The sequence below is a fragment of the Fringilla coelebs genome (genome assembly GCF_963513975.1).
Source record: "Fringilla coelebs genome assembly, chromosome: 11".
Classification (NCBI taxonomy): Eukaryota; Metazoa; Chordata; class Aves; order Passeriformes; family Fringillidae; genus Fringilla; species Fringilla coelebs.
The window spans coordinates 12,183,578-12,206,724 of NC_140037.1; the positions used below are offsets into that span (position 1 = coordinate 12,183,578).

Consider the following 23,147-nt stretch of genomic DNA (forward strand, 5'->3'; position numbering starts at 1 on the left):
CAAGATGGTGTTCACGAAATTTACACTTTCATTTTTAAACCAATTCCCTTGCATAGCTACAAATTACAAACAAATCTGCACAGATAAGAACGTGGCAGACTTGCAGCAGCTGACACACTGCTCAGGTACTGACCCTGCACGTGTTCCTTTAGCACTGGTCACACTTGATATGAGAATCCCTCTGAAAATTTCCTTCTGAAATAAATCTCTCTCTGAAAATTAGCATAAGTGCCCTGAGCAAGCAAGCCTGCCTAGAGAGGTCACATAGACATCATCTGATGATGAAGGTTCTTCAATGGGAGCTTCTGCACCCCCCCAGTTCTCCACTGGTGCATCCCTTGAGAAAGGGCTGTGCATTCACCTTACCCTTAGAAACACAGGTCCTGGGGGAAAGGCAGTTTGTTGGTCTAAAAAGGCAGTAAATGTAAAGCTTGAATTCTATAAACAAAGCAACCAAAAGGTGCATTTCAATGTATTGAACTAATCTGAATCACTTTCCTTTTTTTCCTTGAACATCAGATTCTGCTCCTATTGAATACAAACATGGCAGATGATTTCATGAGTCTGTATCCTCATAAGATTCTACTACATTGCAGCTTACACACCACAATAAATTTATACCAATTTTGTGAAATAGAAATGGAATTAACTAATCAGGGGCTGCATATTTACTGCTTGGCTGTCCCTTTCACTACTCTGCATTTCAGAGGTAGAATAAAAAGGCAATCACAGCAAATGACAGCTTCAGAGTGGAGTCTGATTATAGTCAGCTTTGCAACTGGAGCTCAGAACCAACTGGTATTTTCTAGACTAGATTTGGAACTGAGCTATAAGGAAATACAAGACTTAACTGCTCCCAAACCAGCCAGAACAAAACAAGGGACAAGAGATAATTTTTAAAATTTTTTTCCTCAAAGCAAACAGAGACTTTGGAGTAAGGAAGGGATGCTGAGCAACCTGACAAAGGAAAAGGGAGATGCAGCCAGTCTGGTCTGAAGTTCACATGGCAGACTGCCTCATGCTGAACATGCCTACAAGCACAATGCAGCAGCTCACTGAACACATCCTAAGGTGGCTGGATTTTCCTTACAACTACTAGGTTTCAGCATCTCAGCACAATTTCAATCCACGTAGCAGTAGCATCCTGCACATAACTAGCACTCCTTATTCCAATTACTTTGAGCAAGCACTGCTTCTTCTTGGCCTCCCAAAAGGAGGATGTGTTTCAAGGTTGTGGGACAGGGCAAATTCAGCATCTGCTTCCATGAGAGCTGATAATATTTTATGTCAGTCAGGATCATCAAAAATAGTGTTTTATTTACATTTACATTTTCATATTCAAATTCAATACAAATTATGAAATATTTACAACCATTTCATTTGTACTATAGCTAAGAAAATTCATTGCTTTCCCCCCCAGATTCTTAAGTTATTTATTGGAGGCTCTAAGACAAAATCCTACTAAACAACAGAAACTAGTCAAAGATGCAGAGGTAAAAAAATAAAGTGCATTTAGAAGATGCCCTTAGTTACCTTTCCTGGACAAGGCCACGTCACTTACTATTGAGGGTGTTCCTACTTGACCCCATCTCAACTCCACACAGAGGACAGACAGCTTCTCCAACCCTCTGTCACACTCACAGGACACCAGCTCTCCCTGCAGCTTATGCACTTGAGCAAGACAATGTACAGAACAGTCAGCATTTTTCAGAGACTGGATCATTTCTGAGCAAAACACAGCAGATCCTTTCGTGAGAACCTATCTTTTCATCTTCAGCTGACTCTTTCCTGAAGTCATGCCAGACTCCCACAAAGCCAGGACTCTGGCACATTGCTGGTGCTAGAGATGGTCACAGCTCCTCAAATCACTTGAGGACCTTTCAGACTAACAAACTAACATTAATGAGGTTTGAAAAGTTCCTGCAGTTGTTCCCTTTACAGTAAGTGAGATTTGGCCTGTCAGCTTGCAGCTCTCTTTTCTTCCCCTTTAGGAATGTGTGGTTGGCAGGCTGGAGTTGAGAGGTAGAGAATCAGTCGGTTACTAGAGAACCAAAGACACTGTGGACAAAATCCAGTTTGACAAGCATTAGTTTGCACTTTCTCCTATCAAAATAGTGCACTGAAGCATTAAATACCATGTTGCTTTAAACAAAACTGTCTCATAAATAAGTATCAGAACGGATCAAAATAAATTTGTTGACAATGAAAATCCACTTGAATGAAAATAACAAAAAACAAAAAACCCCAACTCAAAACAATTCCCAGCGGAGACAATTACGAAACGTAAAAAATCTTCTTACTTTACTCAAACATGGTAGAGAAGCTTTGCTGAAGATGGAATTTTTGTTTTAGTTAAAATCTGCTGGTTTTCTTTATATTTAAGACAGCTTTATCTGGAGAGCGTTAAAGACTCCTGTAGGAAATATAGTTTGAAGAAAGGCAAACCATACAATTATGATTTGGACAAGTCTATTTATCTAAACATTGCCAATGCAGTATTTTCTGCAACAGTCTTGCAACTTTTGGTTTATATGGAATGGCAGTAGGCAGCTCCTTGCAGAAGGCTTGCACCACATGGCTGGGCATGTTCTTAGGACGTGACTTCACAAACAATTTTGCTTTCACACACTTGTGTTTCATCTCCCTCAAAACCTGGGTTGTCTCCATGTGAAAGGACAGTCACAGTGGAGGGCTGGGATTCTTCACTCACAGGATGTGTGTTGTCACCTGTCCAGAAGAAAACCAAGTCAAGTTAAAAAGTGCTGCAGCCAAGTGTTACCATCCTAAAGCAAACCACAAAAACTTGATTTGCACAAGCTCAAAAAACTGCATTTTCCTGCAGAGATGGAAATCCAAGGCCATGCTCCAACTACCTCTCTCCTGCTGCCCCTTGTTAGTTTGGGAGCCCATTCTTGCTACTGCCTGTCCTTTCTGGAGATGCCTGCTCAGCTCAGGAGTGCTGAGCAAGCTGAAGTCGTGTGCATAAGCCACAGAATCCAACTAGGAGGATATTAGCAGGTCTTGTATCCTAAGGCTGCTGAAGGCAGGCACCAAGAGCAACTCAGGATAAACAGAGACAAGGCTCAGGATAAATTGAGGAGAGCCTGTGCTGATTTGGAGAAGGCCTTCTCCCTACAGACTAACCTTGTCTGGCTGATGTCCCTGTGTGTCCTTCCCACCTTAAGAGAGAATACACAAGAATGGCCCGTGAAATGTAATGGCCCAGCACGCCCTGAGTTGTTTAGAGGGATGCAATTTCAACTTCTGATGTTTAGTTCACAGGAAGTGTCCTCTTCCCTACTGGGGTACTTCAACAGGGCACTCCCAAACACACACCACTTGCTGTAGCAACATGTCCTGCAGGAGACAGGCAGCAAAGCCCAAATTTTCCCATCAGCTGGGCTCCCCATGGGAAATGGAACATCCCCTTCCTAAGGCCATGCCAAAATTCAGGGGATAGTTACTTTCATTTGTTTACCTGCAATCTTCTAATTTTTAAAGCCAACAGCAACACTGAGTACATGTGTGTGTGTGTGTGTGTGTGTGTGTGTGTGTGTGTGTAAAGCTGAGTGCTAAGAAGATATTTTCAATTTGTTTGCTCTTGTTCAAAATATAAAGTACTTGGAAAATCTGATATTCTTTACAAATTAACACTCTCTAAAGCCAAGGATGACTCAGCCTTGGCAAATCTGAAATTCAGCTGAAGTATCTGTCTTCTCTATCTTGCACCATCTAAGCTAGAGCAAGACTGACTCCCCACAAGTTTTTTGTAAGTAACTACTTAAAGCAGACAGATTTAGTAGGAAAGCAACACTCACTCATCCAAATGAAATCTCCAAAGACACAAAGGGACAAGGGGCTTGAAGTAGTAAACCTCTGACTTTGAACTATTCTTTCATAGACTTTGGCTTTTAATTCACATTAAGGTTGTGTTTCATTTGAAAACAACGACCAAGTACCAGAGCTAAGGGCTAAAACAAAATGGAAGATTAAGATAACCCTGAAAAACAAAGTATTCAAGCCCTGTGAGATGCTGTGAAGGCAACTCCCCTAATTCACAGCCTAAGCAGCCAAGTGCAAATGAAAGAGCAGACATACTTTCTGATGGTGCCTGTGCCTCCTGAGCAGGTTCATCTGGTCCCTGTACAGAATCATATCCAGATGATGCTGTTTCACTAAGATTGTCCTCTTCATTAACTATAGTGACTGTGGATAGAGGTCTTTGGCCACTGGATCCTGGGGCTTGCACAGGCTCAGAGCGTGGTTCTACATCCATCTATGTGAACAAAAGAGAAAGTGGTTAAATTACAACTTGGAAGGAGGGTGCATCTTTCTGGGAGAGCAATGCCTGCAGGGACTGAGTCCGGAGCCCTTTTACGCAGAGGGACAAACACGAAATGGAATAAAAGCTCTGCTGTTATCAGAGGTGCATCAGAGGTGAAATCCAGTTACTGCCTAATTGAGTGGGAAGCTCAGACACAGCTCCTGCATTTTTGCCCAGTATCAGGAAGAGTCTTCCTTGCCCTTTGTGCAGACCTGCCCCCCAGGCAAACACTGGCTCGCAGTTTAACTGGTCCACGCAGCATCTGGCACTGGCAACAACGAGCAATTACAGAACACATCAGAAACTCCTGATGTATCCTAGGAAGTCATGCAGCTCCAGAAATGTCATACCTGCTAACACATTCACTTTTCAAGGACTCTGGGTATTGAGCAACTAAGAGAAGCTGGTTTCAGGGGCAGTATGAGTTGTCAAAGTCTGCCTGAAGATTTGAGAAACACCCTTAGCTGTGAGCACAAGAGTTAACAGAGATTCTTCTGTCAGGCATGAGTCAGCTCTGGCTGACATTCTGCCCAAGCCTTTAGGTGATACCAACTCACCAGGCCAGCTGCAGGCTTCCCCAAAAGGGACACCACAATTATTCCTACAGCATCTGGCCACAGGCAGGGCACACCTGTGTTATCACCTGAACTCTAGAGGCAGCATGAAAAGCTGAAGGAGTGGCCACAACACCAGTGTGACAGTGTGACTGGCAGCTGCCACCATGGCAGGCTGCTGGCTTACCTCAACACCCAACACTTTGAGGATGTCACACTTGCACAGAGGACACGTCCCATGTTCCAGAAGCCAGGGGTCAATACAGGTCTTGTGGAAGACGTGGCTGGTGAAAGAAGGCAGCCAACAGGTTAGGTTTCATACTAGGAAGATTGCTCATGTGCCAGCTATGAAGGACCCTTTTGTAACACCAAGAATTTATTCCTTCTAGAATGGATGACCTTATTTTGCCACAAGTTTCAGCTGAAAGTTATGGGTAGTTGATCTTTCAACCTGTGGCTGGTTTGTGCTTATTAGTACACTAATACAACTTGCTATAATTCAGCAATAACATTTTTGCTATACCTCAACAGTCTAAAGCTGCTCTTCCAAAACTGCGTACAATACACTCCCAGCTGATAATTTAAATGATACAATTATGGACATCTCAGCCTTAGCTTTAAAGTTAACTTCTGTCATACAGATGTAGACTAAATAGCATTTGTTTCTGTTGTAATTACATAGGCAAATCATCTCACAGAGTTATGTCCCAAGATAAACTGTACTCCCACCCATTTACTGTGTCTGTGCAACCACTGTGTATTTCAAGTGGATATTTGGCAGGCTGTACACTCAAGAAAGTAAATATAGCTCAGCCATCACAGATGCAAATGTGTGCTTCTATTAAGACACTCAATTCCACAATGGATTTAAATTAGGCCACAGATTTAGGAGGATGACTTGAAACCCTGTGATCTGCCTGTTCCCTCAGCCTGAATAGAAACAGCAAGGCAAACAAGCACTGCTCAGAATTAATCAACTCTATTATGAGGTAAGATCACCACATCCAGTGCTCAGCAGCCTACACTCCAGCAGGAGCCAAGGATTCTCCAATTCAGCTCATATCATGGGCACTTCCTTCCAGCTGCACCCACATCATGTTTGGTATAAAACCTGAAACTTTTTTAATGCCTGAATATTTTAAGTCCTTGAACTTAATACTGGACTTGTGAACGTCTGCAACTATAAATGCCTTCAGTTTGACTCTCTGGGCAAGAATGCCCTTGGCAAATACCCACGCCCCAGGGACTCAGATACCATCAATGTGATTCATAGGAACATTCCTTTGATTGGTTCTTTCATAGATACAGTTAAATCCTTTCAACAAGTAGGGTCTCAGTGTTGAGGTCAACCACCAAAATCAACCATGTTCTTGTGGTAAATATTAGTTTATAAGTCACATGAGGGAAAGTTTAATAGGGTTGATACTGGCAGATATCACCACTTGTGAAGATTATGAAGTCCATGAGTCATTTTAAGCTAGCATGCCTCTGAGAGCTGCATTTGGGCCACAGAGGAAGGAAACATCACAAATAGATGTAAAAGCAGCAAATGCAGCAAATTTGTGTACAAGGAACACAATCAAAAGATGTTACTCCACTCTTACCCAAAAGTCATGCTTTGTTTGCAGGTTCATACCAAGATTAGAAGGGTTTATAGGGAAATAATGAGAAGACAGGTCTCCTATCAGGCAAAGTGTCTGGAGCCTGTCTACAAGTTTCTGTACTCATGGCACTTAGTCCATTACTAAACAAAACTACCTACGAGCACAAACATGACAAGACAACTGGATAATCATTAACATACATGCCTGAAAGGTCATTCAGTTTTGGGGTTTTTTTAAAGTATTAAGGATCAGATCAAGGGAGTTGGTTGATAACACCTTAGCAGACCAATGTTTTATTACCAAAACACCTTAGAGGTCCTACTGCTGGGGAGCAGAGAAAGCCTTTGCAAAGCTGCAACCTGGTGCACAGGTAACTCCAGCTGAGATTTGCCAGTGTTTGACAGCACTGCTCAGCACACAACAGCAGCTACCCATTTTTCTATTCTTCAGAACTTCATTTTCCTACATCAAAATGTTTCCAAAATGTTCCTTTCTGTAACCCTCCCTGAGGGTCATGACACCTCTTCCTTTGCACAATTCGGGCAGTTCATGTGGCAAGCCTCTGATTTTAGAAGCTTGGCCAGAGCAGTCCCAGCCAGCAGGCACAGGGGGAAATCCCACAGAACAAGTTTCCTTAAGCCCTGGGGCAGCTTCATTGCTCATCTTAGTAGCAATCACATTAAAGCCTTAATGCTTCACTGCTGGGCTTCCACAGCAGCACAGCAGCGAGATACAACAGGAGAGAACTGCAGAAAAATAAACTGCTATAGCTCTAGTTTGGTCTCTGTTTCAGAGGATGCATACAAGAACAGAAATACTTTCTTCTGAACTACAAAAGCCAGCATGTTTTACCAAATTAGGAGAAACACAACCCTCATAGTAAACAGTAATGCAAGGGACAGGAAACAGGCAAGATTATGCCCATTACCTACAAGTTAGTGGTAACATTCTGGTACACCAGCAAAGGAAGAAATCCTTACAAAGTCCTGGCATCCCACTGAGGGGCACTGTGGCCTGCCAAGTTGTGAGTCAATCCACTCACAGGGGAAGTGATGAACACATTGGGGCACACTACAATTGTGTATTCACACTGTTTCTGTTGTTCAAAACATTGTTTTGATAGATACTCAAGAATTCTCACTGTACAAAAACTCGAGGAAAGTTTGTTAACAAACATGGCAGAATTTTGGATAAAGGGCCAGTCTGGAAGACAACTTACTTGCAAGTGAGAACACGCATGACATCATTCGGCTTGTACTGCTCAAAGCACACGACACAGGAATCTCCATCTGGACCAGTTTCCTAAAATAGTGAAATGAAATTACTGCTTTAACACACTTTGAATGCTTCCTCTGAACTCCAGTCAGATTTACTGCAGACAAGGGGGTCTAGCTAGAGTCATCCACGATGCTCACTAATATAATCTTATATAAACACACTTTGTGGATTAGTCAGAGTCAAGCTGACACTACAAAAGAAGCATTGAAAGTTTAAACCCATGGTTTAGAATTCCAGGTGAAACTGTTATTGGATTACTGGAGGCACTAGCGTAGAGGTTTAGAAACTGCTGCCTCCAGTTTTAGTCACAAGAAGAGCTAGGGAAGCTGATTAGATACTAGTTTATGTTTAAGCCTTCATGCCAGCAAATTAGGTCCTCACACCAGTAAGACTACAAGCAAGCAGCTAACAAAATAAACTGGTTTATATTGAATAGAAGTCTCGAGGCCTGGAAAAGGACCTGGTTTGAAAGAGGAACTGTCTCTGCCACCAAGAGTTACAGGCTCAGAGAGGCTTCTGCCTCCTGCTGCAGTACTGGGGAGCTGCCCAGGTTTCATGGCAAGGCTGTGCTGCAACGCAGGGGAGATGACAGGGTCAGTCCTACCTTGTCCCCTTCCTTCAGGGTGCGCAGCTGCATCTGCTCAATGGCCTTCTTGGCCCTGGCCCTCAGCCGCCGCTGTGACACAAAGCAAACCTGGTCAGACACTGCCATTTCACTGTTCATTTACTAATACTTACCCAGGGGCCTGCTGCAAGCAAGCAACAGTTTTAAAACCCAGATGTTATCAGAATAAGCCAAGTAAGCATGACCACACTATTTGGAGTCACCATGAAATGGAGTTTCGAGACATACTGATGCAGTTCCTGACAGGATGACACACCAGACACACATTTATGTCTGCTTTGGTTGTGGCTAACCTTCTCACAAAGCACAGGAATTATGTGTTTTTTAGTTTGAGAAGATGAAAGATAATACCCTGATCACATCAGACCCAGCTAAAACAAACTGAAGCTTTCAAACTGACTTGGAACAGAAGACTGAACATGGAGTTCAACAATCAATTGTTTTATGTTATACTCACTTTAGGACACCTTCCTGCCACAAACATTCTGATGAAAGGTGCAAGATTCTTTGCCAACCAGCCCACTTAGCACCAATACACCCTGAACTACCCCTCTGCTTCCACTGCTTTGCAGCTTGCCTGGCAACTGTTGCTGTGCAGCTGTCCCTGCAGTACCTGGGATCTGTGGAAAGGTCACACACAGGCTGGTGCTACTGCACCGAGCCCAAGAACGGGACTGTCCTCACGGGACTGTCCTCTCCCTGCCTGCTGCACTTCAGGCAGCGCCATCCCCAACACAGAACCAACCTCAGGGACAGAGCAGACTGGAGCTGTGCAGCTAACCAAAACGCCTCTTTCCCATTCCCCTGCTCCGTGCAGGAACCCACACTGCTGCCTTTCCAGCATTCCATCTCCTTAGGCATTTTAGCTCAGTTACAGGAAACTTTTCCAAGTGCAGTACTGTTGGCACAAGCACAGAAGGACAAGTGGGACGAGGGCTCTGGCTGACACTGACAATCTTGCAAGGACTGGCCATTCAGGTCTGCACAAGATTCCTTGTGCTAAAGTAGTTAATAGCAAACAAGGTGATTTATACATCCCCCTGGGACCCTGTCAAATAGTCCTAGCACAAAATGAGCTATTTTTGTATTAGCATTGGGTTCGTGCCCCAAGATAAGTGCATCCATGTGCATGCCTTAAGAGTTTAATAGCTGACAGCTACTAACAGCTATCAAGGAAGAGACACATAGAATCCAAAGGTGAGGGATGCAGACATGCACATTTGTTTAGAAACAAGAATTACTGAGGTTTTCTTGCAAGTTTGTCAAGTTCTTCTGAAGGCATCAATATATGCTTCTGTATGTCACTTATGGTTAGCTTTGAAATGATGCTGCCCTTGTCAAGGTTTGAGGCTGAAGCCACAGGGCAGCAGCCACAATATTGCTGCTTGCTGAGGCCCCCAGAAGTCTGAGCAGCAAAAGTGGTAACATCAACTGAGCAGGAATGCAGCAATACAAGCACTTATACATGGCCAGAACTGTCACCACTACTGGTTATTAACTGAAAACGAAACTTTCTAGGAATGTACTCCCTCATACAGTATCTCATCTACACATCTAATGTCAGGCCAAGCATATTAAACAGGACCCAACTGGCTGCACTGTTAATAATTTACTTGAAACAATATTTTAAGTTTTGCATGGGCACCACTTTAATTGTTCCTCATTAAATGCATCAATGACAAAGTCACCTTTAACATTGATTTTGGCAAGCACAGCACAACACCCCTCCAGGGGATGGAGAAAGGTTGCAGAAGAAGCTTTATGTTGAACAGTCTACCAGGATACTCGAGCTTGGAATGTCAAAGCATTTTGTGAAGCCAGGTTTTCCAAGAGAATGTGAAACATGAATTATATTAGTACTATAAAATCCCCAACACAGAAAAAGCTAGGAAAAAAAGCTAAGGTGAGGAAATAGAATCAAGATATTACAAAACAGGTCAGGTCCCGAAATAGAATCAAGATATTACAAAACAGGTCAGGTCCCAACTCCTATCCAGGCTCTGGCAGGTAGAAGTAGTGAGGTATCTAAATGGGAAAATTAGGTTTGGAGGCACTCAGTCCTAAGTCTTCCTTGTTCAAAGCTGCCAATTTTACCTCCAGCCCTTTCTGCATAAGGGTGCCTTCCTGGCACCCTGGGAGCATGGCCATGGCAGTGCAGACCAGATAGCTCTGAGGAGGCTGGGAACTCCTGCTTTTCTCCTGTAAGCTAAGGAAGTTCTTCCCCACAGGTAGCTATTGCCATTGAAGCAGTTTTGAATTGTTGAAAGTTGAGCAATTGGCTCCTCCAAAGCCATTAATTAGGTAATTTCTCAGCTGCAACATCTAATCTTTATGAAATCAAAGGAAGTAAAGACTTGAGCTGAAATTAGAAACCAGGCCACAGATAACATCAAGGGTCATTTTGCTCTATTAAGAAAGGTTACTATATTGAGAACTGAATTTGTCAGTACTCCGCTGACTAGAAAGGTAGAAAGCCACCTGCCACACTTGCCTCAATTCTCCACCTTCCTGCTCACTGCCCTCCCAATGCAGGAAGAAACTGCAGAGGTGGAGACTTGAATTTCAGGCCCAGAAGAAAAGATGCATTCAAGAAGGAACTAGCAGGTTGCACAGTGTAGCTTGCTCAAGAGGGAAGAACTACTCTGGTTTAGCTGTTAGGTCAGGACAGATGTGCTACCAAACTTCTCACTTGGATCAGAAGCTGCCATGACTGGCTTTTCTCAATACTCACTAAGTCCAAGCAATCTGGGTTTTCAAAGGGCTGAATGGTGGCAGGAAAGGCACCAAGATGTACCACACAAGCCAGGAAGTTGTTTGACTAATATTCAGTACTTCCTGGAGCCAAAGCACTTAAAACTCTCAAACTCTGGATCTACATTAAAATCCAATCAGCAGCTAACAGGGCACATGGCAGCATCACCTTTTACTAATTCATCTGAACAAAAAGCATTGCCCTGTTATTCTTTACTTACCCAATCACTGTGAGGTCAGTGTGAGATGCCAGGGTATAAAAACAATTGAAAACAAGTCTGGATTGTCTCAGAGTTTCACTTTGACAGAATAGTACATTTTTATGCCCTGACAGCAGAGAAGCTTTCTTGTATTCTTCTACTCCACAAAGCACTTCTTGGGGCTCCTTGATTTCAGTTCTGCTGAAATCATGTGGAACTGGCATGTCATTTATCAATGCTATTTTTTCAACCTGCAGCAAGCTCCTTGTGCACATGGAACCTGAGACTTCTAGCCAAGCAGACTGGATTTTCCTAGTACCAGCCATCACAGGCATTAGTTACATCTGCAGCTTCTTGAAAGCCTTATAGCTCATAATTGCACTCTCAAGTGCCTTCAAAGGAGGAAAGAGTTAAATCTGATTTAATGAACAGTGCATAGGGCACCCAGATTTTCCTGCCCAGATTTATTTAGCATTGTTAAACAGAGCTGTGAGACTAAGGTAGATGGCAGGGTATTGAAGGAGGGGATTCATCAGCAGGAGACTGCATCTCTGTCCACAAATGTCAGCAAGAGAACAGCATCAAGTTAGAGACAACTCCACATTTCATCCAGGAGTGGCAATGCTACATCTCACAGGCAGATGACAACTTCCAATATTTCCAACCCTGAGTCTGTCACTGTAATTCTCAGAAAGCTTTCAGTCAGAAAGCAGCTTTCAACAAGCAGCAGCCTCCCAGCCTGCAGCTAAAGTCATGCCCCGTTTTTGCAGACACACTTCCAGTCGTGTTTCCTGTTATGGCAAGCACATAGCAGTGCTATGTGGGAAGGATGAGTGTCAGCTAAAAGCAGTTCAGCTCTCTCACAGCCCCCACTACATCAGCAATAGGGCAACACTGCAGTTCAGGGAATATTTGTAGGAAACACAGTTAGCTGAGCACAGTCAGCTTTTCTCCATGCACTTTACTCTTAGCTGTTCTTCAGGTAAGTTTTAAGCTGCACAAAGATGTATCTCTTAGCACTTTAAAGGTCAAACAAATTCAGTCATTTTGGTACTTAACCCAAACCTACAAACCTCAAGATCCACACCACAGAGGGGTGGGGGTATAAAGAAACAGCAGCACAAACTCACCTGCTCCCTGGACTGGGCCCTTGCCAAAATGAGTCTCCGAGCAGAGTAAGAGACATAGCAGCCCACAGTTGCTGCTGCCACAACAAAAAAGGACACAGAGATGAAGAGGATGGTGAAGATATTCATGGAGAGACTGCGCTTTTTGCCCACTTCAATGACCATGGTGACTTTCAGGCCGCTCTGGATCCGGCGCAGGATCTCCATGCCCTTCAGGTTGCCAATCATAATTGCAACAATCTTTTCAGCACCTGCAAAGAAGGGGAATCCATGCTCAGTTCCCAGGTGTTTTACCAGAGGCATTGTCCTAGATGTCCTGCTTTGAGTGCTAAAGGAATGGCTGTGGGAAGTTTCCAAAGAGTATTTACAGATTCAATAGGAACCAATGAAACAAGTGTCACCACTGAGTGCTCGTCCAGCTGAAAGTGTGTCCCATTACCTGTGAGCACAAGTGAACCATGTTTAGGATTCATTCCTCTCCACAGCATTCCTCACTCCTATATAGGACACAGACTGTCCTATTTTGGACACAACACTTTGGTGATTTACATTTTAACATGCCTTTGAACTACATGAAGTTAAAAATAAATCCTCTACAGAGAAAGGTCACTGGGGATTGTGATATCTGTGTAGGGATTGCTTCCTATAATGGATACAACTCCCTCCCTGCTGCTTCTTAGCACCTCTTTCCTAAATTTGACAGTACTTTTGAGTACTTCCCCAGACACTGAGTAATCATAGATCACCCTTCACTTCTGTATTTTCAGCAGCAATAGAGAAATTATTTAGGGAAATTGCATTGTGAAGTCTAAGTGTTTTTATGAGTTTCTACTGCAGATTCAGAGGGAAGCAAATATGAAGGGAGATGTGCTCCACTTTTAAACAGTTAGGGGCAATATGCCAAATGCTATCCTGATTTTAACAACAGGTTTTATTGGCTTAACTGAACACCACAAGTCACAGGAACCAAGGTGTTTATGGTAGGAAGAAATTTCAAGCAATTCCAGGCAAGCACAGACCAGAGCAAACTGGTTTCCTTTCAGTGACATGCAAGGGCTTGAGGACACTTGATACCCTTTGTAGAAACATAAGAAAGTCCCAATATAACAGAGAGGTCCTTAAGAGGGGAAAAAAGGGAGATGAGTAAATTATCACTGCTCTCTCTGAATACAAGAAAAGCAGCTAATCAGGAGTCTCACTGCATTAAACCATCACCTGCAAACACTCATAATAGACATTGCATGGGGGAAGAATAAAGACTGTAACAAAGTGCTATTTTTAGCTAACCCCCCCGGCCAAACACTCTTTAATGGGAAGACCAATTGTTTTTCCCTCTGCTGAGTTACTCAAGTTATTTCCCTCTGCTGAAAGTTATTCAATTTTCAGCTACCAAAAAGCCCTAGGATTGGTGTTAAACCACAAAGGCTGTCATTGGAGAAGTGTTTATTAGTTTTCCAGCTTGTTCACATAATGCTTGTGATCCAACACAGCAAGCAACTTTCCTCAGTGGGACAAAACTCATATTTTATTCAGAAAGCTCCTCATAAAGACAACAACATCACACAGAGAAGAGAAAAAAATAAGTCTCCCAGACTGCAACTACTCTTAAGGATGAACTAGGGCTTATACATCACATATAAAATGAGCTGGAGTCAGATGTTAGCAGCAAGCAACGAAGTCAGAAGCTGAGACTTGCTTTCATAAGCAGGGAAGAAAGTGGAGGAACAGGCTGCAACAATGAGAAAATAAAAAGCCTGCCAAAAAAAAGGCAAAAAAAACCCTATTCCCCTATATTTCTGCATGTCTCACAGTAAATCTATCTTGTAACCACACACGCACAACACAAGACACAGAATAGCAACTCCTATTCATGAAATGTCACCATTCCAGCTACTAAGCCATCCTTTGTGAAAAGTTTTACCCTTAAAGAAGGAAACATATTCCATTTAAATTTCAGACTCCATAGTTAGGAGGCCATCAGATGACAGCTTCAATCCTCACTGACTCTTCTCAACCCCAGAGATTCCTGCTGCAATTTCAGCTCTACTGTAGGTGAACAGCTGGTGGCCTCCACACTGGCACAAGGGCAGAAGTGAGCGGCCACTTCCATCAGCACATGTTTGCAACAACTTCTGTGCTTCTGTAACAAAAGCAAGAGGATCACCCCCACCCAATACTTCTTGAGCTGCAACTTGGGTCCCATTATGACAGGTACTGAAACATGTTATGGTGGCCTTGAGACCACCAGCCTGGACAGAGGTCCTGACAGGGCTTGGCCATCAGGCAGGAAACAAGGGATTTGAGGGGTGTCCTAGGTGGCAATGCAAGATGTAACCAAAAGAAAGTATTCTGTTACCAGCTGTTAAAACCAGGTGGGACAGTGTTCTTCATCTCCTCCAAGACCCATCCTCCCTCCAGGGGGATATCTTCTATTATTGGGCCATTGGGTCTCACTGCATGACTGATAAAGTTACATCATCCCAGTGTGAGATGTTCCACCTGGGGGAGGAGCCAAGCATTCCTACCTGGATATAATCTGACATTCGGAACACCAGAGCAGCCTTTTCCCACTGGATTCCCTGAGGAAGACCAGACCCATCTACACCACCAGTGGACCTTCAGAGGAAAACCACACCCTTCTACAGGATCTCTGCTTCAGCAGAACCACCCCTGCCACTGCAGGACCCATTAATTGCACTGCTACCAACACCCTGACCCACAGCGTGTCAGGTTGTATCCTGACTCTGTCAGTGTTTTTCTACTACTGCATTTATTTTAACTTTCCTATTAAATTCTAGTTCTGACTTGGGATCTCTCACTGGTTTGCTTTCAAACCAGCACAAGGGACATCTGCAGAGGTACCTCAAGCACAGCAGCTGCTCTCAACTGTCAGCTTCTCCCCCACCCAGACCCCAGCAAAGCAGAGGGAAGTCAGCTGTGCACAGCAAAAACCTCACAGAAACCCGAGTTCTTTGCCCAGGTGTCAGCTTTTGTGGCTCTGCTGAAGCTTCTGGAACCGTTTTTAAGGGACACCAGAAGGTGAAATTATTCTGCTGCCTGTTTAGCTGATGATGGGCTCATTGCTAAACAGAACCAAGACCTGTTCAGTTAAACATTACCAGGCCTCTTTCCTTTCCCATTTCCTGTGAAACTGGAGAGGGAAAGTTACTCAACTCTTTAAGGAAACACAGCCTGCCTCTTTGGGCACCTCCCAAACTGTAAGGCAGCAGCTGGTCAGAATCTGGCAGAAATGGGTTGATGAAGCACCCAAACCCCAATGGTTTGGAGCAGGGAAGTGCTGGGGCACAGCACATTAGGCCCACAAGGAGAATGCATGACTGGGATCGTAGTTTCACCTTCCTGCACTCTGTCCAGTGAGCACCTTGTGCAACCAGTGCCTCTGCTATGGCACAGCCACGCTGCTTCTCCCCAGGACCAGCACAGCTCACCCCAGTGTGCCCAGCACCCCACTTGGGAAATATCCCCACCCCATCCTTGCTGCTGGTGGGATCATCAATCCATTTCAACAGCCCAGCTGGCAACCACATAAGCCACCCACCCAGAAAAAGCAAAATGGAAGAAATTACTTTTGAATGTTTCATATAGTCAAAAAAAAAAGAAAAAAAATAAGGGAAGTGAAGACTTTGGAGTTTGAATTCTCAAAGAATGAACAGGTTCTCCTTAACCACAGCACCAGAGCAGAAATGCTATCTGAAGGTTCTTTCAGGAGATCAAATACAACTCCAGCCTTGGTGCCTGGATCATTGTTTTTATCTACAAGATATGGTGCTTGCAGCACAGAGCAGTAATAGCTGTGCCTTATGCCAAAGGAGCTAGAAGTATTCCTCTGGCACCCTTCCAACCCCACCATCAGCAAAAAAGGCATTAGGAGATCAAGCTATCTCCTGTTCTTTAACATGAAAGGCACTGTCAGTTTACACTGCAACCATTCCGTACCAGTTTGGCACACCTGGCTCCTCAGGCAGGTAAGAGGAGTATCTGATAGCCTATCTTCCATGCCCAGAAAAAACAAAAACACAACGTCTTGAACATTGCTTATCTCACTGCACTTGCATAGTAAGAAACGGGATTTCTGGTGGTTATCGAGCAGGCTGGTACAAGCTCACTGTTATCTGTTGCAGTAGGAGGAAAAATAAACTAACAGTGTACACAGGCTGAGCTGGTATTACCAGCCTTACGTAATTCACCTCAGATGACAGCCAGCACTGCACATGGAGCCATCAAGTCTCAGCAGCACTCCCCACTCTGGGACACGAGGGCTCTCCCTGGCCTCAGACACTACAAAACCAGACCCTGCAGGCCAGCTCTGCTCTCATCCACCATACAGTGTGGATCAAAAAATAAAGTGCTGGCTGCTGTCATCCACAGGAACAAGGCAAATATCATCAGGAATGTCCATGCCCACAATCATCCTCCATCCCAGACGCTGTCAGAGGAAACACCTTTATTGCCCTGTGATAAGCTCTCCCTTTGCCAGAGGGGAAGGTGATTAAACTCCTAGTTCAGGAGCAATATAAGCCTGGATAAGCTGACATCGTAGGCTTGTTCCTTCTTCCCCTGTTTTGCATGCTCTGCACACATTTCACCTGGCACCAAGATATAAGAACAATTTACATTCAGGTTATTTTGCAGTTATTTAAAGCTATAGCCCCTTATGATCTAAACTGTTTGACTGAACTGCCTTTTTCCTCACACTGCTACCTAAGCTTAATTAAATCTACTTTCAGCTTGCTTTACTTGGCATATGGCACTATGTCTGATCTCTTCCTCCCAAACACACAAGCCTTTCTGCATACAGGGGCAAGTATTCACACAAAATCATGGAATGCCTGGGGTGGGGAGGTACCTCTGGAGGTCACCTAGTTCAATGCCCTGCTAAAGCAGGGTCACCCAGAGCAGGCTGCACAGGATCACATCCAGACAGGTTCTGAATATCTCCACGAGGGAGACTCCACAACCTCTCTGGGCACCCTGTTCCAGTGCTCAGTCACCTTCACACTGAAGATGACTGATTTTTTTCTCCCCCCCCCCTCTTTTGAGCCTTAAAGTGTTACATAAATGCTCCCATCCCCGAAATCTTAGAATATTTATAACATGAAATCATCCTCTAAAACAGCAGCCATGACAGTAAAACTTTTCAAGGGCACAGAAATGAATGAGATCTTGTAGGACAGCTCTCTTCACATGCTGTTGGGTCAGTGGCACCTGCAAGACTAAAGTACCACCTTTCAATCTAGCAAACAACATCTAAAACCTCCTGGAGAAACAGCAAGCAAAATTGCTAATGAAAATTCTTTGGTGAGTTTACGCCACAGTTTTCAGCAGTTTTGATTTAGTAAATACATTGCTCACCCTCTCTGGATGAGAATGAGCTCACCACTAATATCCCTTGCTCCCCACACGCTGGTGGCAGCTAAGTGTTCACTGGGATGAAGTGAGTCTGAGAAAGCTAATGGTAAAATGATGTAAATGGGCACAGTCTCAGCCAGAAAGCATCTGTCTGTGAAAAGATGACAGGTCACAGTGGACACAGTGGGGAACTGTGCTGAGCTGACTGCTGTGTGCTCACCAGCACATTCAAGGCTGGAGGCAAACAAGCACTGTCATTGTTTTAGTAACATGATGTCCCTCCCAATGAAGCCTTTGCTACCACAGCTGTCACTTAGGATTTTAATTCATCCCTTCACATTTCAGCAGTCCAGTAAACCCAAAGTGCAAGGGCATTTCACAGACCTATTCCAGGCTACCTAAGGGATGATGCCTACCCTACAGTTTTCCATGGCACAGAGGTACCTAAATTATATCATAAGGAGCAAGAGCAGGGATCAGAAGCTGTCAATAGCACCAGTTAGTCCCATCCAGTTTCTCAATGCTCCTCCTGTTTGCTCACAGACTGCTGTGCTGGGGGCAGCCCCAGTCCCTGTCACACCCCACCATCCCCTGAGGGGGGGAGATCAGGGTCACCAGCCAGACCCACGTGCTAGGGTTGCTCATCTGAATGCCACTACAGCTGTGACATTCATTTATTCTAAACCAGGCAGCCAGGAGAACCAAACTGAGTTTGAGCCCATAAAGCTCAGCACATACACATCAAAAAGCTATTCTCAGATGCAAAGAACTACAAACTCCAGACACTACAGACTGCAAATACCAGCCAGGCACAGCAGATGCATGCAAGGTCCTTCTCAAAAAGGAACTGTAGGAAAGGCTTAATGATCTGCAGAGGCTCATCTGACCCTAGCCAAGGAACATGAGAGAGGAAGTGTCATTAATTAGATCCTCCATCCTCATTCCTCTCCTCAGATGTTCTCAGCACAAGTCTTCTCTCACTGCAAAGAGAGGTGCACTATTTGTTTACACAAGGCTTACAAAGTCTCAGCACAGCCTGCCTTGGGATTACAATTCTGACTCAACCTTTAATGGTTCTACAGCTCCCATCAGCCTTTCAATACCTTGGCAAAGTTTTAGCTTGTTTCTGAAGATCAAACCTCACAAAAAGCAGTGGAGCACAACTAGACACTTCTGCCATACACTGTTTTCTCTAAGCACATGGAGGTAAGGCTTCACCTCAGTGAAGCTCCTGCAGAATAAGTAAAGTAGCAGTGCTACATATTTAACCTCTCCTTCCCCTTTCACCCACTGATGCATGTTTACACTTGAACCAGATCTTGTTAGCCTGATTCACGCTGTTACTGCTTGAGGCAGAATCATTCAGTTGTGTTCCCCCAGAATAAGCCCTCTGCAGATCAGGGATGTGCTCCTCAAGTCTAGAGTTACACCATAGGATAGAAACCAAAGAAAATTATCACAGCTGCTTTCTGACCTGCAAAGAATCCTTCTCCACCAGCTGCAAGGAAATACTGAACAGCAAAGAATGCTTCCCACGGGCAGCAGCATGCCCTCAAGCCTAAGCCACCTAACAGCCTGGTTCTGGCTTAAGGAAAGGTCCACCTTTAACACAAACCAACTACTGCCCTGCACTTTTTTCCCCACATGCTGCTGGTTTCTCCAATCAAATGTCTTTTCCAGAAGGTCAACAGAGATTACAGAGAGGTGCAATTATGAGCACACAGAACTGTACTTTGAAACCCTGCTCAGCCTGACACAGAGCGGTACCATCTTAAAATGTGCACAGTTAAAACTCAAGTTTGCTAATTGATATGGGTTTGTGCTTATAAACCACAAAGTAAATTTTACTTTGGACTCCATTAAATTCTTCTCATTCTACCTGTTAGAGATAATTAGGCAGGATTTGATCATATCTGATTTGGCTATTCACTGCATTCTGTTGTTTTAATTGCCAGAGTGGTTTGCTTTTTTTGGGTAGCTTTTGTTGTTTCTTGGTTTGTTTTTTTTTTTAAGTTGGCACGCAAAAAGGTTATATGGAGCACTGATGCAACGAAGAATTCATCAGACTAAACATGATGATTATAAGAAAAAAAGTCTCTGGAAGCAGGATGACTAGGACAAACACTGCTGCAAATACAGGCCCATTTAAGTCTCTAAACAAGACAGCTGCTTCAAAAGCTAAGTCTGAAGGCCCCAGAAAAAGGCATACTACAATTTTAGATAAGCTTCTGTTAATAACTGTGTGTTTTGTTACCACCAAAGTTCTTTGAAGAAAAGTGTATTGTGCCATACAGAGCCCCCCCAGAGAGCTCTTCCTTCTCTGCCAGGCAGGTGACAGCTCCATGCCCCACAGGTGAGAGGAGAGCACTAGGCACTGCTGGTTTAATTACCCCCCACCCCAGCAAAGCCATCTCTGGCTACTTCCCACTGCCTCAGCCTGGAGGAAGTGTTTGGCCTTGGTTTCTCTGGATGGCATATGGCCCCAGTCAGAGCAGAAATGCAGCCAAATAGGAAACCCAGACTGCAAAGTCACCACCAGCACAGCTACAGCCATTGCAGACACGGTGGGAGGTGCAGCTGCACAAAGCCCATTCTTTAATGAGCCTGGCCACCTTCCCTCTGGCTCCAGGGAGTCAGAGCACCCAGTGCCACCAAGGAGGCCAGGAGAGGGGAGCCATCCCAAAGCACAGCTCAGCAAAGGGCACTGTGACCAACTCTCAGCTCCTAAGTTTGAGGGGCAGTGCTGTAGGCTGAGCTCATCAGCACTACACAGGGGATATCCTGCACCTGGCAAACCAAATGAGGCTGATGACTTGCAGCCAGCTCCATCCTGTGCCATGTTCAAAGCCTGCAGTGTTTGTCCAGTCTGACCAGAGAGCACTGGCCCCCAGCAGGGGCAGGGTGGCCCAAGCACAGCGTGTCACCAAAGCCCCATAAGAGAAGGAAGAGCATCGCTGTGGGAAGAGCCAAGAACAGGAATTGCAGACAGACACAAGGATAGAAAAAGAACTCAAGTCCAGAGAATAACAAAAGGGAGGGTGGAACAGGAAAGAAAGGGAGGGGCTAACACAAGGACAAGCAGTAAGAGCAACAGCAGCAACAAGCTTAGCCCAAGCTTAGCTTAGCAATTGTGCTACAACATGGCAAGGAGGAGTCAGGCAGATTAAATAAGTGGTTTGACAGAAGCTGTCTTCTCCAAGGAGTCCCTGTCCTATTTGTCTGCAGTTCAGCTGGGAAGTTCCAACATGCCCTGGAGTATCCATCCCATCATGCAGGATAATCAGGACAGTTAGAGCCACTCTGACATAAATGCCACAGCAGAAAGCTTAAAGACAGCACAGGAAAGGAGGGAGCTCCTCTTGGAGCAAACCCTGCCAAGAGCCCCTGGCTCATTTCGAGAGGCAACTCCCAGCAAGGTTAGGATGCTGTAAGTCTCCCAGCAGCCAGGATGGAGGAGGAGCAGGAGCACATGGTCCTTCCCCTCAAGAACAGGTTCAGCAGTGACCTACCCAGGCCAGCAGTGCCAAGGGAGCTCCTCCAAGAGCTGCAGGATTAGGCAGGCACAGTGAACAGGGCTCAGGGCAGGGACGCTCTGTCAGTTCAGCAGGAGGAACTCGCCCAGCAATAGTCAGATCTCAATAGCATTTGTCAGCTGATGATCTGATTACATAAGAAAGCCTTGCCTCAGAAAGGCCAGAGCCTATCCAGACTGTATGTTTTGAATCCTTAAAGCAGAGAAGCAACAGTCCTACAGCTCTTTAAGATTGCAAGCTCATTAAGACAGCAAACCTCCAGAGGCAGCTACTGTTTTTTTGTCTCATCAGAACACTTGCCTCCACTGCTAAGAGAAATCCTCTCCAAACTTTCTAAGAGGGTTGCTGCAGGGATATAATTATTTTTCAAACACTCAGAGCTTTAAGACACAATACTAGTTTTCACTGTTCAATTTCTCTTCAGAAGATAGGGCTTCCCAAAGCAGTGTCACTTCACAGAACTCCAACATACCCAGCAGGATGCATTTCTGTCCAACAGCTGGACAGAGCCACCAAAGCCACTCATCCTGTCACATACAGGGCACCTGCTTGGACTGTCACCAGAAGGCATTTACACAGCTTTCAGCCTAGGTCTGTTCCTCAGGTAACATTAGCCTAAACCAGAGCCAAATCTCACTCTTCTTTTGAATAATGGGCAGGTCAGGAAAAACCTTCCACTAAGTAGGAGACTTTACATAGCAAGAGAAGAGGAGCTCTGTTATCAGCCTGTGCAAAATGGAAAACAACCCTTAACGACCTTCAGCCACTTGCAATAGAAGAGGCATTTTGCTGCTGAAAAGTGACCTACAGAAGAGTCTGGTACTTCGTTTATGTCCGAGCCGGCTACTGCGCAGGGCACAGGGAGAAACAGCGCCTGAGAGTAGAAACCCGGCCTCCTTTACAGCCCCAATCAACTCCACAGTCTCAACAGGCTTTAAAAACCTCAGCATCCATCACCTGTGGCAACTACAGGCTCAGACCAGAAACCCAGGGCCCGGCAAGAGCCCACTCGACCTCAGCCCCAGCAGCAGCCGCAGATTTCGGACACGGTTACTCATTAATCGGAGAAAAAACAACACCATCAGCGCCTGAAACAGCACTGGCCAGTCCGGGCAGAAACTCCTGTGCTGCGGGGAGGCAGCGACATTCCCGGCTGCTACCGAGGAGCCGCGGATGTGCGGCCGGGCCGGGCGCCGTTCCCGCAGCCCCCGAGGAAGGGAGGGAGGGAGGGAGGGAAGGGGCCGCTCCCAGCGCGGGGTCCCCTCTGTTTGCGAGCCCCCCGCCGTTCCCCGGCGCTCACCGTGGTGGGACATGGGCAGCACCTCGTTGCCGGTGCCGCGGTAGTTGTAGATGACGGCGGCGGCGGCGCCGCGCTCGGCGGCCCGGCGGATCTTGTCGGCGAAGGAGCAGCCGCCGCCGCGCTCGATGAGGGCGAGCCAGCCCGGGGAGCCGCCGGCCGGGGGGGCCCCGCTGAAGTTGGTGAGCGCGCTGCAGGCATTGAAGGCGTTGGGGCTGTCGGGCAGCACCAGCAGCCCCTCGGCCGACTGCAGCGGCGAGTCCAGCCCGTACAGGCCGCTCTCGCCCGCCTCCCAGCCGCTCCGGTTGCGGTCCACGCCGTTCTCCCACGACACGTTCAGCCAGGCCGTCCACGCCGCTGCCGCCGCCGCCCCGCGGGGACCGGGCGGCGGGACGGCGCAAAGCAACGCGGCCAGCGCCAGCAGCGCGGCCCCCGACGGCATCCCAGCACGGCCCGGCCCGGCCGCCCCGCCGCCTAAAGCCGC

General features: G+C 45.6%; 1 protein-coding gene across 1 annotated transcript; it reads right to left on the minus strand.

The window, feature by feature from the left end:
* Nucleotides 1-1,444: 1,444 nt before the first annotated feature.
* RNF128 (ring finger protein 128) lies at nucleotides 1,445-23,105 on the minus strand (the record flags this gene model as incomplete). Its single annotated transcript, XM_084212784.1, has 7 exons — nucleotides 1,445-2,727; nucleotides 4,099-4,276; nucleotides 5,066-5,162; nucleotides 7,702-7,784; nucleotides 8,365-8,436; nucleotides 12,467-12,714; nucleotides 22,667-23,105. 7 exons carry the CDS (start codon nucleotides 23,103-23,105, stop codon nucleotides 2,591-2,593), a joined length of 1,254 nt encoding a protein of 417 aa, XP_084068910.1. The 3' UTR covers nucleotides 1,445-2,590.
* Between the last annotated feature and the right edge of the window lie 42 nt (nucleotides 23,106-23,147).